We start from the raw sequence: 13,710 nt of genomic DNA on the forward strand, positions 1-13,710 counted from the left end.
CAGAGACCAGCAGATTCATTTTTTCTATATAAGTGGTACGGTTTAAAATGACAGTGGCATTTCCTTTATCGGCTCTGGTTATTACTATGTTCGGATTTGTTTTAAGTGATTTTATCGTTGTTAATTCATGTTTAGTTATGTTGCTTGTTATTGTTTTGTTATGGTTTAAAATGTTCGCAGTTTCTATACGTATTTTGTCTGCTATGTTATTAGGTATGAATCTTAGGCCTCTTTCCATATTAAAATAACGTCAAGTTTGTCTATCGTTTTCGGTGCTATAGCAAAATTTAAACCCTTGTAAAGTATAGAGATTTCGTCTTTGTTTAGAGCATGGTTAGATAGGTTAATTATGTTATTGATACCTGTGGGTGATTGGTGGCTCCTGTTGTTTCTTGCTTCTGGTTGGTTGTTGTTGTTCACTGTGGCAAACTTTGAATATGGCGGCTGGTTTTGTTGTTCTTTTAGTCTTTGAAATTTGGAAATTAGGTTTTCTTTCTTCATTTGTTGGATGTGGTTTGCTGTGTTGTCCGTAATCCTTTCTAGGATTATCCAGATATCTGCGTTTAAGTAGCTAGACAGCTCCGTTTTTTCTTTTAGTAGCTGGTTTTGTGCAGCAGCTAGGTTCTTTCTGGTAGCTTGGATCTGCTCTCTCAGTAGTGCTTTCTCCATGCGGTGGTATATTCTTTGTGCCTTTGTTCAAGTGAATTTTCTCTTTAGCCTGATGCAATTAGGAGTGATATCGCTGTCCCTACACCGTTTTAAAAACACCAGCCAATTGATCAAATTTGAAAACTTAGATCTTCAGCTTACCGTATTGATTACATCGCTTCTGGGTCGAATCTCCATGAATTATCGTAATCCTTTCTTTTAGGGTTACACGGTGATCAGCATTCATTTTAAAAATTTTATGGAATTTACAACCTTGTTAAAAAAACTTTTTTTATTATCCCGACGTTTCGATCTTCACATCAAGATCATCATCTGGAGCATACATAAATATACAGGACAAGCTGAGTTACATCATTAACTGTAAGCTAGAGAAACAATGATTTGATCACATGTTATTCTACTAGCATGACCTCTGATGGAAAAAAATAAAATAAAATAAAAAATAAATTTTTACATCAAGCTAAATTCTATTTTTACAATGACAGGAATTAACATTCTTTTAGATGGTTTTCTTTCAGAAACAATTGGTGTTGATCTTTTTTGGCTGTCTGACATTCTGGGTTCCACCAAGGCTTTGGACAGATTGGAAACTGAGATGATGTTTTTGGGATATTGGCTGTTGCTGCCTGGACAATGCATTTTGTTATATATTTTACTGCTTCATTGATAGGTGTTTGACTGATGACATCAGCATTAAATTTTGCAAGATGAGAGAAAGTGTTCCAGTCAGCCTGGTCAATTTTCCATATAGGTATCCGTGTGGGTGAACATGGTTCCTGTGAAGATGTGCAGAGAAGAGGAAAGTGATCACTTCCATATATGTTCTCTTCGATGTCCCATGCGAGTAGTGGAAGAATGGAAGGGAAGTAGGTAAGATCAATTGCTGAATATGGTAGGCATATGGAAGAAAGTATTGAGTTTATTATTTAAAAGGGAGAGGTTATTATTATCAAGAATTCTTTCAATGCTTCGACCTCGTCTATTAGTGTTGGCACCACCCCATAGAGTATTGTGACCATTAAAGTCACCCATCAAAAGTATGGGTTCAGGCAGTTGCGAGATAAGGTTATCAAGATCAATTTCATTTAACTCAGCATTTGGTGGTAAACAAATTGAACATACTGTAATAAGAAATCCCACAGAGAAGCGAATCGCTACTGCTACCAGAGAATTATTAAGTTGGACCTGATGGAAAGGAAAATGACTGCCCACTAGGATAGCTACTCCTCCATGAGCAGGACCATCTCCAGTTCTGTCCTTATGTACAACAGTGAAATTCCTAAAGGTACATTCCTCATTGGGTCTTAAGTACATTTCCTGTAGACAGAAACAGAAAGGTTTGTGTTTCTACAACAATGTCTTTATATTGTCAATATTCTGGCGAATCCCACGACAGTTCCATTGTAAAAATTTTCCTGTTGTCTTGATTTTATTGACTTGTCTGATTTTTGGGAGGTTGAGGGCTTACCTTTGTCAGATTTATATTTATCCACTGTTTTAGGGAAGTATGGACAGCCAGTGTCCATCTCTTCCTCTGGTAGAGTGTTCAAAACATCAGATGTGTTAGGGTCAGTTGGTATGTTTAGTTTGCTTTCAGTGGGTACCGAGGCATCCTTTTTTTCTCTGCGAGTGTCTGGTGGTTTATGAGGGAACTGATGGAGTTTGAAACAGGCATTGTGATAGAATGCTAAAAAACATTCTAAAATAGAATGCTAAAAAAAAAGTTCTATGATATTGAAAATAAACAGAGGTTTATTGGAACAAATCAAGAGTTCATAAAAGTTGTTTTCTCATAGAATGTCTTTATAAAGAAAGTTGAGAAACTTTACTTCAGCAGATCCAATGGACTACGTTCATTCCCATTGTGGAAGAGCATAATTTTTAAATCCACTAATCTTTCCTAGCTTTATGTATACGAGTATATACATATTTCCTACATGCCTTTTATGTTAGAAAATTACGGACCTTATTTAGTTCTCTTACATTAGGATTGTCTGCTAGTGTTTTTGCCATTCTATTATCCATTACTGATGGTGCCTATGACAGTTGGGCAAAAATTTTACTTTGAATAAGTTTTTACTTGAATTTTCCTCTGTTTTTATATTTCTTTTGAATACACTGACTCCATATAATAAATACATTTGATTCCCATAAGGATATCCACTTCTGTCAATTAGGTCTGACTGATGCCAATAATTTTTGGTCCAGCTACATCTAACAAGACTAAATCCAAAATTTGTCTCAGTTTTTAAAAAAACATATTGAAAATTTAACAGTAAAATTTTGACTATGACTCTTTATTTCACATAAAAAATGTTTCATATAAGGCAGTGCTTCCAAAAGTGGTTTTTTATATTTCACGTGAGTCCCCTTGGGGGTGCTGGAATGATCCAGGGGGAGGAGTAGTAGTGGCCTCATGAGCAAAAAAGGGGCACTGAATTGAAGTAATGGGTGGTGAAAGCATAAAAATTAGGAGCTGAAAAAAATGCATAAAAAATTTTAATGATATAACTGTTGTATAACATAAGTAAAGATCGTAATGGTTGCTTTATTTTCCAAGGAAACATGCAAAAGGCAAGTTACAGCTGATCGGTGTTGAAGTCTGACGACAGGTCTTAACAAAGTGTTGGCGGGCGCACATTTTCAAGTGATCAGTTTACAAGTCCAGTATCCATCAGCAGGAACATTTGCATGTTATGACTTTTTCACTGTATAATACTATAAATACGTGAAACGTATGAAATCAGTTTTAGATTGCTTCTGAATTGTGTGATAAGCAGTTAGTAATTTGATGTAGTGCATAAAAATTTAGTGCATATTTGATACCTAGTTGGTAACTTACACAGATTACACATAAAGCAAATTATTGTATTTCAATAAAACAGCAGGTTTCACGTGAGTATTTTCATACCTTTTCTTGTAAAAATAATTTGGTTTAGGTACATGAGAAATTGCATTCTAGCAATTTCGTAAATTTAACTTTTTTTTACAGATAATATCATGGCTGAACCCAAGAAGAAATGTAGACAATATAATATTGAATATTTGCAATATGGCTTTATTCAGTAGCCTACAAACAAAACATTACGAATGTGCCTGATTTGCCAAAAAGGTTTTTCAAATGAATCTATGAAGCCTTCAAGACTAGAAGAACATTTGACAAAAGCTCATGCTGATAAAAAAAAAAAAAAAGATAAGGATTTATTGTATTTTCAAGCACTTTAAGAAAAATTTTTGAAATAATCAACATTGGCAGGTATGTTTTCAGTAGCATCCAAACTAGATGATGTTGGATTGCATGCCTCTTACAACATTTACTTACCGATTGCTAAATCAGGAAAACTGCACAATATTGGTGAAGAACTAATCCTACCAGATGTTAGTGAGGTCATATGCACTGTACTGCACAAGCTAGCCTCTGATATTATCAAGAAAATTCCTTTGAGAAATAGTACAATGCAATGAAGAATTAATGAAATCTCTACTAGATGTATAATAAAATGCAAATTTGTTTTTGTATCTATCTATCTGCTTGTTTGCTTAAAACTTGAGAACTGCTGATCCGATTTTCACACGATTTTCTTTTATATATATCGGGTAGGGCTGGTCAGGTCTCAGAGGTTGTTTCTGGGGTGGGGGGGGAGTGAATTATTATTATTATTATCTGTTGTAATATGTTGTCTGTTATCCATGGATAACAGACATACAAAGAAAATATGTCCTATGGAAACAACTTAAGAAGCTGCCAAACAATATCGCTTTACAAGCTGAATCTTCTTCTTCTTCTTCTTCTGCAGCTTCTCCCACTTAAGTGGGGTCACTGTTTGTAATGAGTCTCCTCCACACCTTCCTGTCTTGGGCTGTCACCACATCCAAGTTCTACATCTTCAAGTCCTCTTCTACCAGCTCCCTCCATCTCTTCTTTGGCCGCCCACGCTTCCGCCTTCCTTGCACATCCATCTGTATGACCCTTCTTCCCACATATTCGTCCTCCCTCCTCATCACATGACCAAACCATCTCAACCTTGCCTCCTGTATTTTTGCTCCTAAGTTCGTAACTTTCACTGTTCCCCTGACATAGTCATTTCTCAGACGATCCTTTCTGGTCACACTGCACATCCACCTAAGCATTCTCATCTCTGCTACTTCCATCCTGCTGATGTTATTTTTCCTCAGGGCTACAGTTTCTATAGCATATATCATAGCTGGCCTCACTACTGTCCTATAAATTTTGCCTTTCAGATTGATCGGTACCCTCTTATCGCATAACACTCCAGCCATCTCCCTCCAGTTCCTCCAACCCGCTTGTATCCTGCATCCCACTTCCTTCTCAGCTCCTCCATCTTCTTCCACTGTTGAACCTAAGTATCTAAAGTCTCTCACCTTCCTAATGACATTTCCTTCCAGCTCCAGATTTGTCTCCTGGCCGCCGTCGACTGCGCAACACATATACTCTGTCTTACTTCTGCTCAGTCACATACCTCTCTCTTCCAGTACTTTTCTCCATCTTTCCAGTTTAGTTCCCGCTTCTTCTCTTGAATCTACACACAACAAGATGTCATCTGCATACAACATTGTCCAAGGCACATCTTCTCTCACCTCCTCTGTTACCACCTCCATCACAATATTAAACAGAAACGGACTTAATGCTGACCCTTGATGCAAGCCAACTGTTACTTGAAAACTTTCTGTCTGTCCCAAACAGGTCCGAACACGTGTCTTCACATTTCTGTACATTTCCCGCACCAACCTGACATATTTCTCCGGCACCTTCTTCTTCCTCAGACACCTCCAGACTTCTTGCCTTGGCACTCTATCGTATGCTTTCTCCGGATCAATAAATACCAGATGTAGCTCCTCTCGATATTTTTCCATCATCTGCCGTAACCCAAAGATAGCATCTGTTGTTGATCTACCAGGCATGAATCCAAATTGTTCCTTTGCAATCTCCACCTCCTACCTCAATCTACCATCAAGAACCCTTTCTAGGATCTTCATTGTGTGGGACATCAACTTTATTCCTCTGTAATTTTTACAGTCTTGTGCATCCCCTTTACCCTTGTAGATGGGGACAAGAGTACTCTCCCTCCATTCCTCGGGTATATTTTCCTGTTGGCAAACTTTCATGAACAGGTCCCACAGCAGGTCAATTCCCTCTTTCCCCAGTGCCTTCCATGCCTCCACTGGAATTCTGAATACAAAAGAAAATGGAATCTCCTAACAACACAGATTAGAACGGCAAAAAGAAACTACTACAGCAAAAAATTAACAACAGTGCAGAACGACATAAAGGAAACCTGGCACCTGATTAATAAAATGCTGGACAATATACACAGAACCACTACCTCAGAAACAATAAAACACAGCTTTGCTTGCGACCCCAAAACCCCGACCCCAATTTGCCAAAAACAGTTGGCAAACAACTTTAATCAGCAATTCGTGAACTCCGTCCAAAAACTACAAGAAACAACCTTTCCCCACACAAATGAACGTTCTCCACTAGGTCAACAAGCAACCCAGTCGATGTGGTTCCCCACAGTAACAAAAGAAGAACTATCACTGGCAATTCAACAAATTAACCCTAACAAAGGACCGGGGATAGATGGAATCAGACCAAAAGACATCAAGAAACACTCAACCAACCTACGTCCAATTATACAAAAACTGTTAAATAAAATCTTCGAAATGGGACACATACCTGAAACACTAAAGACTGCATTAATCACACCCATAAACAAATATGGAAAAAGAAACATTATAAGTAATTACAGACCGATCGCCACATTGTCTGTAATCAACCAAATCATGGAGTGCATCGTGCATTGCAAACTCTCCACATACGTTGAAAAATTTCAAATCATACCCAAAACACAATATGGCTTTCAAAAAAATAAAGGAGCAGCAACATTCCTGGAAGATTTCACAGACCTAATAAACGCTGCATTGGATAAAAACAGAATAACATTAGTCGTATTCATTAACCTAACAATAGCATTTGACACACTAATACACAAAACCTTGTTAACGAAATTAACGCATATTGGAATCGGAGGCCATCTACTCCAGTGGTTTAAAGAATACATGAAAAACAGGAAGCACATCACACGTATAGGATCAGCATACAGCAATGCAGTACCGGTAACTTGCGGAGTACTGCAAGGAGCTGCCTATCTCCCATTCTATTTAACATATACACACACGACATAAGCCATCTTCCCTTAAAAAGTAAAATCTTCCAGTACGTAGACGACATGGCCATGGTATCCATTCACAATAACAATGCAAATATCACTTACACAAATATGCAACAAGACATCAATCAAATCACTAATCGGTTAACCAAAACCGGCATATATAAAAACCCTGGGAAAACTAAGCTAATGATATTCAAAAATCCCCAAACCCTGCCCAAAGAAATTAAGTATCTCACTATCCAACATTCACTCTCCTATACACAAAGCACTAAACCTAAAACCACAACCATCACACAGGTGAAAACAACACGCTATCTCGGACTTCACTTTGATGCTGATCAAAGTTGGAATAGCCATATAAACTACCTACACATCAAGCTTAGGATAATAGCAAGCAAACTATACCGATTAAAAGTCACAGCCCTGACACACATAAAAATACTAATCTATAGAGCATTATGTGAAAACATTTTAAGATATGCAATCACATCATATGCATTCTGTGCAGACTACTACAGACTTAACAGGTTACAATAGTTGCAAGATAAAATGGTAAAACTGATATTCTGGGAACAACCCACACTTATGCAGGCAGCATGGACAGAACACAAAATATTTAGGGTGAAACACTTATGCCACTACACAGTCATGTTAAAACATTACTACAGCCCAACCTATAGAGTAACCAGAACAACATACCAGATAACAAGACCACAGTCAACAAACTACTTAACATATAAGTACAACAATCACTATGGCAAAGCCACCCGAAACTTCTATGTACCTGACATGATAAACAAACTGCCATTCAACGACAGAAATCTTGGGACATACTTGTAACATTTATTTAATATTATAAAAATCTTGGGACATACTGTAATATTTATATAGCACCTGTTTCAGAGAACTGAAGCAGGTGCTATATAAATATTACAGCGAGAATGAAAATTAGAAATTTTCATTTCACTCTCTCTCACACACACACACACACACACAAAACCTATTACAAAACCCCTCTCTCAAAAAACACCACTAGAAGGACACAAACAAACCAACACACCATGTCCAAATCCAACCCTACTTGCAAAAAAAAAAAGTTAAACTGTGTAAAAGCGGTTGAAGCCTTCCAAGCACGTACCAACAAACAGTAAAATCAACACCTGGCTTGCGACCAGTATAGAAACATAACCACGAAACCACCGTCAACTATTATCTTCCTCAGATAAGCTCTGCAAAGCTTCGAGGAAGAAATCAGAAATGCCTCCCAAATTATTATTATTATATTAGTTATTCACTTAAAAAAAAAAAAATTCTGTATAATTATCACCGTTAATATTAGAACATATGTTGTAAATGCATAATACAGAGGCAAAGAGTGTTATTAAAATTATTAACTGAAATCCAATGTAGAAAAATTTTGTAAAATTATACTCAAGATAACTATTGTACATATATGTGTAAATATTTTAGCAATAAATGAAAATATTTATTTATTTTAAAAAAAATTATTATTTTTTTTGAGCAATAAGCCAAATAAGTTTGGAACCACTGATATAAGTGGATGGTAAAAATACTGAAGCTTAATTCCTACTCCAATTATTAATATGTATGTATATATATATATATATATATATATTACTACAGCTATATAAAATGTGATATAAATAAATCAAAGGAAAAAATCCACATACTTTGGAGTAAAATTATGTCCAGATCCAATATTTGGTGTTCCGAGAGAAATTAAATGAGATGCAGGAAAAAGGAACTGAGTCAAAAGATCTGGTACTAAAATACTACCTAGATATATGTTTTAAAAAAAAAATAAAAATCATATACATACATATTAAATAAAAAGTGTTTCATACATATTTATATGTAAAGAATGGTTCATGATAAAAATGTGATGGTGAGAGAATAGCACAAAAATAAAAAAAAGTAAATTTTAACAAAATACTTTTAAAATTAACAATATTATTTCTTTTGGTTTCTTTTAATTGCATGCCTAGAACAAATAAGACAATTCTCCTATTCTTATTTTATTTATTTATTGAAAGCTCGTAATTTATAATTGCTAAAGTTCTTTTTTTTCACTTTTGATTTCTGTGTACAGTGTGTGTGTGTGTGTGTGTTTACAATAATTTTAAGAGCTTTTTTTTTCTATTTATGAACTGCTTCCTAAATTAACTTTACACTTTCCTCAACTTTCTTTCACTATCTTCTTCTTTCACTACGCGTTATTCCTGCTTCCTATGCAGGGTCCGCATGTTACTTACATGCAACTACTTGTTAGTACCACTCCCAACCGACCTGTTGCCTAGTCTGCCGCTTGGGGGGGGGGATATATTTTTGACTGTACGGGGCCGGTTTGCCTGCTTGTGGGATGAAAAATGCCAGATAAACTGGCAGAAAAAACCCTACTGCCTGAGCCCAAGACTGGCTAACTTGGTTATGCCTGAGGAAGATCCTCAAGTTCCTCACGTCGTAATCGAACCCTGGGACACTCCTTTCCCAGGCATGTGGTTGCAAAGTGCAAAGCTACTAGGCTAACTTTCTTTCACTATGAAAAATATAAAACTGCTAAACATACCCCTTACTCGCCTCCAAAAAAATAATAAATTAAAATACGTTCATAATAATAGTAATAATAATAATATTTATTATTAGGAGAGACCTTCGGGGAGTCAAGGACTCATAGAGGAAGGTCACATACTATATGCATCAGCTATCATATTTGTTCTTGACTTCATTTACACTGCTTGCACACACACCACATCCAATGGAAATTCATTTCAATCACACACCACTCTATGAGAGAAAAATCTAGCCCCCCCACTTCTTGACAGCATCCATTCTCAGCTTCCAAGGTGCCCTCTTGTCCTTTCTCTGCCCACTCTATAAAATGAAAAATTCCATCAACTGAAATCCAGTATGACCCTTTCAGAAGTTTGTAAGTCTCAATCATACATCCCTCTTTTTCCTGTTTGCTAGTCTACAAATTATCAATCTGTCTTCATAATCAGTGTCATTTTTATATCATTTTCAACACTCTCCTATGCACTCTCTCCAATATATCAGAATATTCCAAATGAGGTCTTATCAAGGCCTTTTAAAGAGGAAACTGGCATTCTTATCTTTACATGTGAAAGTTTATTTCAGCATTGTAATATTGAATGTGATTCTACAGTATTAATATTTCTGGATTTGATCATTGTTCCTCGAGGAACAACAAATAAAACTACCTCTATTAGTTATATCATGTTGCACTCATAAAAACATCAAGCTTAGATTCAGAGATATTTTATTAGATTGCTGTTTTACTTATTTTTTTAATATCATCATAAAAATAAGATTTTTGAAGGAAATTTTAATAATGATCAAGAAATAATTTATCAATATGAAAAATAATTGTTCAACACAGATAGGGACTTTCTGAAAGTTGAAAACAAAGACTGCAGGCTGATATTTAGTGGATAACTCACTCATGCATGGAAATGACAATGACAGAATTATTCAGTTACATCACTTTTGGCTGTGTGTGTGTGGGTGGAGAGAGAGAGAGAGATGAATGAGTTAAAAAGAAAAATAAAATAAATAAAAGTGTTAATAAAAAACAAAACCTTAACTGGTAATCTTAAACTTATTTCAGTAAAACTATAAAATATATATGGAACAATCTGAGCCAACAATTTTCATAAAAAGGGTTTTTGCAACTTATTCCCTATATAGTAATATTATCATAGCAACTGTAATATCTGAAGCCATTTATGACTTATGGTAGTTTACATTGTTATTTAACAACCACTTTTCCTTATTCTACATCATTTTTGTTTCATTCTCTACTAAAGTTGTCCAACTGAGTTTACTGAGCATACAACTTCTGTCCAAAAAGAAACCGAACTTTTGATAGAAAATAAAACACAGGCCAATTATAATTATTCAAATCATTTATTTCAATCGATATAATCTCAATCAGCTTCGATACAGTGTTTGGCAGGGTAAATTGATTCGTTAAATGAGTTTTTTATATCGGTTTCTGGGATACTGTTGATGGTCATCGTTACTGCCACTTGAACGTTTTCAGTGGTGTGTGTATCGCTTTCCTTTCATCGACAAATGAAGTCAGGGGAAGAGAAAGAAGTCACAGGGTGCTAAATCAGGTGAATACAGTGAGTGATCCAACAAATAAACTTGGTTTTTGCCCAAAAACTGTTTCACAATGTTCGAACGATGAGATGGTGAATTATAGTGCAAAAGTGACCAGCTGCCAGCATCACGATATTCATGCCATAAGTGAAGAATTCTCGCTATCCATCACTTCAAAACTTCGAGACAAAACTCACCATTGACCGTTTGCCCAGGCGGAATGAATTCTTTGTGGAAAATGTCCCTCTTCTGGTGGTCTCCACGCAGCACTCTGGCGCTTTCTTTCGGGCTCATACTCAAAACACCACGTTTCGTCATCACCAGTAATGATTGTTTCAAGGAAGTTTGAATCATTATGAGCAGTTTTAATGAGGTCCTTGTAGTGTTCGATTCGATACTTTTTTGGTCATTGGTCAACTTGTGGGGAACAAATCGCAAATTCAATTTGAGAAGGCCCAAACTCTCTGTCAAAATATCGTGCACAGTTGATTTTGGAATCCCCAATTCATCTTCAATCAAACTCATGGACGATTTTGGATTTTCTTTGATGAAATCATGCACTTTTTGGATGTTAATTTTGCTCAGTACAGTTTTTGGACAGCCCGGCTTTCATCGTCCTCAAGCATCTCACGACCACTTTGAAATAGATTAAACCACTCGTAAACTTGAGTATGGGATAAGCATTCATCACTGTAGACTTTTTTGAAGCATTTGATGCGTTTTGGTAAAACTTTTACCAAGTTTAACACAAAAGTCAATCGCAGCTCTCTGTTTCAAACTCATTTTCCGACCGTTCGTCAAACACACTGTCACTCTTGGCACTATTACTCGGCTTCTAATGAAACAAATGTCATAAACAGTTGACACAACATTAATGAAGGTTGCTGCTTTTGAAAACAAAAAGATACACCAGGTGGCATCACTAGTTTCTTCTATTTTCGAAAAGTTCAGTTTCTTTATGGACAGAGGGTGTATTTTAGTAAATAAATTCTAAATACCCAATTTATCTTAAATTCCATTAATACAGATTATTTTCTCAAAAAAGGTCTAAACAAAAATTGAGATGTCATGAAATATTTTTAAAGCAACCCTATGGAAAATTTTATAACGAACTTATCTATAATCACACTTGAGAAATACGAGGGTGATCTGAAAAGTTCTCAGCCTAACAATGAAAAAACAAATTCATAATTTCAAATTTTTTTTCCCCCAACATACTCTCCCTTAAAACTAATTCCAGTGATGCTCCATCGCCATTACCCCATCCATGTTGTGGTTCTCAGTAAGATCTACAAAATACCCCCTCTACAGCTGCAATCACCTCTTGATTCAAAGAAAAAAGATGACCAGCGAGGAAGAGTTTTAGTTTTGGGAAGAGATAGAAGTCAGAGGGAGCCAAATCAGGGGAATAGGGTGGATGTTCCAACAATTCATAGTTCATATCCCTTAATTTTCCCATTGCCAAAACACCTTTGTGGGCAGGTGCATTGTATTGATGAAAGATGATTTTTTTCTTCTGCAAACTGGGTCTTTTCTCACAAATGTTTTCATCTATTCTGGTTAAAAGATTGGAATAATATTCCCATGTTATTGTTTTACCCATTTCAAGATAATTAATAAACAAAATGCCTTTAGCATCCCAAAACACCGATGCTATGACCTTTCCTGCTGATGGAACCGACTTTGTCTTCTTAGTGTGCTGAACAACGAGCTTCTGTCCACTGTTTTGACTGGTGTTTGAATTCTGGTGTGTAATGGTGAATCCAAGTCTCATCCATAGTAATAAATTGACATACAAAATCAGTTTTATTCTTGTTAAAACGCTCCAAGCACTGTTCAAATTTTATCAGAGTGCGTTTTTGATCTGCTGTGAGCAAGAGTGGCACCCATCTTGAGCAAAGCTTTTTCATTTGCAATTCTTCATGCAAAATATATCCTACATGTTCTTTTGAAATGCCTATAGTCTCAGCAATTTCAACTGACTCGCCAGTCATCCAATGCCATATCGTGCACTTGATCAATGATTTCTGGTGTTGTTACATTTTTTTGGATGTCCTTCACATGGATCATCTTCAAGGCTGGTACAGCCATGTTTAAACTTGGCAGCCCATTTCTTAATTGTCAAAAACAAAGGAGAAGAGTGCCCATGAAGTTTTATGAACTTCGAATGAAATTTTCTTTTGGCGTTAAACCTTTTATAAAGAATTTTATAACCGCACGATACTCAATTTTATCCATTTCAAGGGATGCAGATGATGGATTTGTTTCATACAGCTGTATAAAACAAACTACTTGATGGAATGCCTTGCAATTTCATATGAATACTTATGACAGATGTACCAACTTAGGAAAAAAATCTTGCCAATGGTGTTTCCATCTATGGTCGAGGCCAAGAACTTTTCAGACCACCCTAGTAGATGAAAGCAAATACTGAAATTGAAATTAACTTCATGAACACATGAAGTTAATAAATCTGTATTATGTCAGATATTTAGATCTGAATCTAATAGACTACCTTCAGAGAAAAACAATTCAACAGATAGGACAACGATGGACTTTAAACAATATGAGTCATAAAAAATATATCACATGATAGTGTAATACAGTACAATCAATAACAAGATTTGATCTAAAATTATAATAATAATAAACTACTGCTTATAACTAATAAGAATAATACCAACACAAATTTTAGGGAAAGAGC

The 13,710-nt window shown here is 35.8% G+C and overlaps 1 protein-coding gene across 1 annotated transcript in view; it reads right to left on the bottom strand.

Moving 5' to 3' along the window:
- Window positions 1-13,710, bottom strand: part of LOC150101143 (ubiquitin carboxyl-terminal hydrolase 24-like) — an 824,883-nt gene that overhangs the window by 280,786 nt on the left and 530,387 nt on the right. The window contains exon 37 of the mRNA XM_090401261.1: window positions 8,555-8,656. Within this exon, the coding sequence (XP_090257387.1) occupies window positions 8,555-8,656 (102 nt within the window). The remainder of the gene's footprint in view (window positions 1-8,554; window positions 8,657-13,710) is intronic.

The sequence above is a fragment of the Typopeltis vanoorti genome, chromosome 12, assembly GCF_054136105.1.
Source record: "Typopeltis vanoorti isolate ZY-2024b chromosome 12, IOZ_Tvanoo_1.0, whole genome shotgun sequence".
Classification (NCBI taxonomy): Eukaryota; Metazoa; Arthropoda; class Arachnida; order Uropygi; family Thelyphonidae; genus Typopeltis; species Typopeltis vanoorti.